This window comes from Primulina tabacum, chromosome 1 (assembly GCF_025594145.1).
Source record: "Primulina tabacum isolate GXHZ01 chromosome 1, ASM2559414v2, whole genome shotgun sequence".
In the NCBI taxonomy this organism is placed as follows: Eukaryota; Viridiplantae; Streptophyta; class Magnoliopsida; order Lamiales; family Gesneriaceae; genus Primulina; species Primulina tabacum.
The window spans coordinates 49,222,019-49,228,592 of NC_134550.1; the positions used below are offsets into that span (position 1 = coordinate 49,222,019).

Below are 6,574 nucleotides of genomic sequence, written 5' to 3' on the forward strand. Positions count from 1 at the left end.
TTGTATACAATATTTCTTTCCAAATATGTTGATTTATCCTTAATTTCGAAATTAAGTTGTATCTCTTGCACTGGATTTCGAATTTCATGTATTTATTGCTTTTGAATTTCAAATATCATGTATTATTTAATATTTTCGAATTTATGATAACTCGAAAATAAATTCATATACATGTCTATATTTAAAAATTACACTCCCAAATTTTTAGGTTCTCACACATCTAACACTTGAATGACACGTTGATGTGTCAAAGGATATTCATTACACAAATATGTTTGGATTTTTTTTTATCTTCAACATTAAAAGTGGTACTATGAATATAGTCAATTCCAGAACATATTGCCATATTTCATAATTAATTTTTATTAATCAGGTACCAAATTGTCCTTATGTGGAATAATCATCCATGAATGGAAAATGAGTTATTATAGACGTTTATTATGTGTGAGAGAATATATGATTGAATACAAGCAATTATATATAGATGAATCAAACATTGTTAAAAATATTTAATACAAGGATACACATGTAGTCTCGTATAGATGAAAAGTGCTTTGCTAGAAATTTTATGTTTCAAGATATATAATAAATTTTGACATATAGTAATCAGTAATATTTCAATAAATACGCAAATGAATAAGTCAAAAAAATAATAAATATAAAATAATTTGTACAATCAAGTTATTTTATTTATATCATATTTTATTCCACATTTTATTATGTAACTCCTCTATTATGTAATTGTACATATCTTTATTTTGTTTATAACTTTTATGTGAATTTCACAACCATTAATACATACATAAGTCAAGCTCAATAAATTATTTAATATTTGCATCAAGTTAACCCAATATATGAAAATCAAACATACAAAACAAAGTCCCAAATTATATGTATATGAAAAAGCCCAAAGACTAGCCCCGAATGAAGCTCAGGCTATCCCATGATTAAGTCTGTTCTGACAATATCGAGACGAAATTATCTGCTACACTTGATGCTCCAAACCATGCATACACTTTGCTCAAACAAGCTTCATTTTCAAAATTTATTAAAAATTAAACTCACTAATTAAATATCATGTATGAATAAAATACAATTAATGATTGACAAAACATTAGATTCATCTATTTTTTTAAAAAAAATCGACAATAAATTGTACCCAGACACGATAGATGATTAAAACAACATATTGATGATTTTTTAAAAATAAAAAATAGATGAATCAGATGTTTTGTCCATGATTTATTTTATTTTCTTCATGCTTGATGTTTAATGCATTTATGTTTTAATAATTTTCACAAACGTATTTGTTTGAGTAAAGTGTAGCACATTTTAAACATCAAATGTAGAAGATGATTTTGTCTCGACAACACCATACCTTTTGAATGCAATATGAAAAGTGGGAGATGAAATCCAAATATTTAAATTTCAAGAAAATATATGCAATAATAAAGTCATATTTTAATATGTCCTTGTTATATATGTAATTTTAGGTAATTATTAATTTATGATAATCACATGACTATAGATTTATATAATATTCTTTCACACAATTATTATCTTATATATTTATCGAAATTATTAATTTATTACATTGGTCCAACTAGAAAAAATATTATTTTAGAAAGATTATTAATATATCTTGTATAGTTTATGGAAATTTTATTGCATGCATAGATAGAGCGACATATATAAGTGAAATTATTTTAATTTTCTTGTGATAAAAAATATAATAATTAGTTAATGAATGAGAAATCTATAATATATGGTAAGGAAATTTTTTTAAAGGAAATTAATTTATAGTATTATCTTTTGGATATGAATTTTTTTTTATTGGCGTTTTCGGTAATATTCCCAAATTATTACATATATCAGCAGATGTCTACTGCACTAATCGTTTGACGTGAATGATAAAATAATAATTAATTGCATAACACACTCACTATATACACCAAACATCATATAATTAATTATAATATCTATATCATGAAAACTATATAATAATAAGCAATGATAAATGATTTTATTGGATACACTAAACTGCATAATATTTTAATCATGAAAATACATTCAACACAGCTTCACTGATACAAGCTACTTAATTATGATAATCAAATTACACGGATAGAGCTAGCTTACAATACTTCAGCTAGCAAATCTTATTCTTCATCTAATACTATATATATATATATTAATTAACATAATAAATACTAATTTTTCGCACCCCAAACATTGTTATTCAGTTCCCAACTTGTGTATATATTTCTTGAAGTTATGTCATCGATCGGTATGAATAACAAGACGTGGAATACGAATAATGTCGCGAGATCTAACCCCTGTATGGCTTGAGGAGGGGCATCAAGGAGCCACTCAGATGGAGGGACATGACTTCATTGGTTGATCCCACCAGCTTTCCTCCTATGAAAACGGCTGGCACGGGGCCGTTGTACCCCATCCTCAGCAAGGCCTTCTCTATTTCCTTCCCTTCGGGATCGTGGTCGATGTTATGAACGTGGTACTTTGCCCCGAGATCTTGGAAAAGCATCTGAACTGCATAGCAAAGGCAGCATGTGCTTTTGCTGAAGATCAAGATGCCCTTTTCTGATGCAAGTTTCAGCACCTTCTCCATGACAAGAAAATGAAGATGTATAAAACCCTTTTTTGAAATCTTTTTTTGTTTTGTTTTGATATTTTGTGAATGTGATGTTGAAAAAGAATCAGATAATGCAATCCCAAGTGGCTGAAATTGCGATCTGGTTTGGAGCTCAAGGTTGCTTGCTTGAATTTTTAAGCCGTTTTGAAGCTCTATTTATATAGAAAAAAACTGCAGCACAAAGTGGAACTGGGAACATTGGAAAGACAGTGAACTTTTCACTGCTTCGATGCCGAGAACATGCTAATTATAAAATAAACTTTTAGAAGAAAGATATCTACTTCAAAAGAACCTCAAAAATTGCTCCTTTGAAAAAAAATATATTGTATTGGAATAAATTGTTTGATGGGACTTTCCATTACTTTTGCTAATAGAGAATATTGTTTAATGCTTGATTATATTGTTGTAAGTATGGACGAGGTAACACTTACTTGTTGGATGCGATGAAAATAGAAAAATTACACATCAAATAGATGAGTGATACATCATTGATTCTTACATAAATATGTACGGTGGATGCGCATCATATCATATCAAAACATGATAGTATTTAAATTAAGCCATATAAAGTTATCAAGTTTGTATCTGAAGCCTTGGAAGCTTATCAATCAATGCTTGGAGTTCTGTTCTATTCTTTTTTCCCCCAAAAAAAACCATCTTTGTTTTATTTTGAATTTTGGTCATGTAGTTGATTGGATTAATTTGATAATAGTTCAATTAGTTTGTTCCTGCAGGCAATGAGGTGGCTCTGGGACAGGTTTAGCCAATTTCATAACCCTCAGGTCAAGAAAAAAATGGATCTGGAATTGGATCTGCATCCACCTCAAAACCCGACAGATCCAATCTGGGTTGGAGCCCTCAACCCGTTAAATATTAGATATATTTTAAATTCTAGCGAACTCACAACAAAAAATTACAAAAATAATATATTCATCAAGATGACATCCAAACCGTGAAATTATTAATAATAAGTAAGCAAAAAGGGACGAAAAATATTTTGAATTAGAGTTATAAATTACATTTGTTATTTAAATAATATAATATATACATAAATTTTTATTAATATGTGTATCGGTGCAGGTCCATTAAAACTCATCACTCACTCCGAACCTGTTTTTAGACCATTGATCAGGTTTAGACCCGCCCGAGACCCACCTGACCTCGTTTTAACCTTATTCATTGTCATACCTATAATTGTTCCTCCTAATTTTAGTTATTTTTTGTTTAAGTAATAACATGGCGTCAGATATATCAGCAGTATCCAACATCATGTCAGTAACATCTAATGTCACGTGAAGCAATGCTTGACATCATAAACACACATCACGAGAAAATGGTTAAAAAGTGAAAAAAAATTATAGGATTAAAATAAATTTTAGCTAACTAAAGCACCATGACTCAACACAAATTAATTTATGGACTCTATATTATAAGTTCACAGTAAACTTGTCAAGGCGAGAAGATCTCCGAAGAAATTCTCTACGCAGTCAAGCATCGTCCATTTCCTTTTCCCTGACTTTCACCTTCATCACACGCACAAAACACACACGCAACTTCGTAGCTACCCAAATTTTAAGCTTCAGGTCAAGGTAAATTTTCCTTGATTAAAACAATATAGTAAATATATTTTTAAAATTTTCTTCATGTCTTATTGAATCACAAATCATATCTTTGTTATATATCGAAATTTTCACGACCCTCTCAAAATTGAAATATGCTATTAAGAAAGTTTTGAGTTATAATCAATTAAATTTTTGAAAAAAATTTTGGAAGTACATATGTTAACTCAAATTGGAATCAAATTTCTTCAGAGCTTACTTTAGAGTTACATATTATTTAACATCAACTATAATACATCAACTAAAATCAATATTTTACAATTAATTTAATTATTTTATTATTGCACATTCTGATAAAAATTTCTCAATGTAAATAGTTAAATCTCAGTGTAGCTCTTCTTTCTTTGATGGATGAAGCGAGAAGTAGACTCGAGATTCACAGTGAAATATTCTTTAAAGCAAGCATTGCAATTGTTTGTTTGTGTATTCAAGTATTCCAAAATATTTTGCTCCTATATCCATTTTTTTTACTTTTTACTGTTGCGTTCCGTTATGTTTCATCGATCCATGCCGTTCCACCGATAACACGACGTTTTCTATCTATGTAACGACGCTCCAAAGCATCAACGTTCACACCCCGAAACTTCGTCAAGGTGAGCCTCATTCCCGTTCTGGAACGGTCGTCCCGTTACCATTTTAGCAAACCATGATTACTGATACTATAGAATTCTAATAAACTTTCCAAGAAACGACGTTGTTCATTAAATACAGTTGATGATTAAAAGACCTGGAGTAAAAACACAAAGACAACCTTCTGATCGGTGGATTCAGGTGAGCCTTGTTGAAGATGATACATCTAGTTAGCACTTTCACGTTCCGTTCCGACCGTTACGGTTCTGTTCCACCGTTAAAACGCCGCTATAATGTCAAAGAACAGCGCCACAAAGCAATCACCGATTTTCCATGAAACTTTGAAACGCAATGACCGTTGCCGTTTTGGAACGGGAGTTCCGATCGCGCCGCGATCATTCCGGAGAACCATGCATGAAAGTAAGGAACAAGAATATATTATCATAATTAATAAAGAGATGAAGATGTGATATTTTTTGATGTTCCACAAACAGGGCATGTACGTACAATCGATCCTGACCAGTACTTTGGAAAAAGTTCCGCGCAAAATGGGAATCTAATTGACCGTCTGATATGCAGATTTGCAGATTAATATTCTTCCAAAAACTTTGCAGCTCAAGATGCTGGTCTTGTCAAGATTGATTAATAATTGGAAACCAGCTATGGAATCAAGATTTTTTTTTCAGCAAAGGGGCCGAAAAATGGTTTTCCAAAATAAACTTCTGCATAAAAGCCATTCATTCAAAAATTAAAGAAAAAAAGTTGTTTTCAGATGATTGCGACTCCTCGAATGGCCTTTGCTGCAAAGCACCGAATACTCGAGACCACTGATCGTCAATTTCTTCAGCGCGCAGATTCTGAAGAGGACCGGTCAATCCTTTTTGTGCAGATTCTTTTCCAATCATAGATTCGCAAATAGAATCGATATATTTTATCAACGGAGGATCTTACACAGATCACGAATAACAGGGCTTTCGGTGATCTGTGATTCTTGAACAACTTGTAGAATGGCTCCTCTCTCTTTTTAAACTCGGTACATACTATATATGTGTCGTACATATTGTTAATCAGTTTTAGTTATTTTACAAACAAACATATATATATATATATATATATATATATATATATATATATAATCTCAGGATATCATAGATATATCTCAGGATATCATAGATGAAATAATCATAGAAAAAAAACGAGCATAAAATCATTAGAATACTTCTGAACACAGGGTTCATCAACCCACAAACATAGCTGGAGCATCCCAAATAGAAACACTCAATCAAATGTAACTCTCGGCTAGAAATCTTCTAACTGGTCTTTCAAGTCTTTCAATTCAATCAGTGTCATTCTGTACAGAGTTCTAGAAATAAGAACAGTACCTGGCATTCATTCAATGCTGGAATCTATCTTTCTGACTGGAAGCAACTCTGAAATCCCATATGAGAAAACATCAGCAATTTCATATATCATTGGCAAATCAGCCAATGATAGGCTCGATTTCAGTAAATCAACTGAAAACATAAGGAATCCTTCCATTCATTTCCGTAATAATCGAGTCCTCAACATCGTTCATATCAAAGGAATTCTAAATCTAGAATCCTTACCGTAATTTCCGTTCATCAATCATATCTATCTGAATCTTTCAATCTCCTGGAAAAATCAACGGTAATTTTGTACTTGGTCAACATATCAGTACCGATAATAAAATCGAAATCGGACAACCCAAGTA

At 31.1% G+C, this 6,574-nt stretch overlaps 1 protein-coding gene across 1 annotated transcript; it reads right to left on the reverse strand.

Moving 5' to 3' along the window:
- Window positions 1-1,984: 1,984 nt before the first annotated feature.
- LOC142519187 (monothiol glutaredoxin-S11-like) lies at window positions 1,985-2,793 on the reverse strand. The gene has a single exon (XM_075622128.1). It carries the CDS (start codon window positions 2,627-2,629, stop codon window positions 2,330-2,332), a length of 300 nt encoding a protein of 99 aa, XP_075478243.1. The 5' UTR covers window positions 2,630-2,793; the 3' UTR covers window positions 1,985-2,329.
- Window positions 2,794-6,574: the final 3,781 nt, after the last annotated feature.

Excerpts from the sequence above, each read along its gene's own strand:
- LOC142519187 (XM_075622128.1), bottom strand. The coding sequence starts at position 2,629 with ATGGAGAAGGTGCTGAAACTTGCATCAGAAAAGGGCATCTTGATCTTC.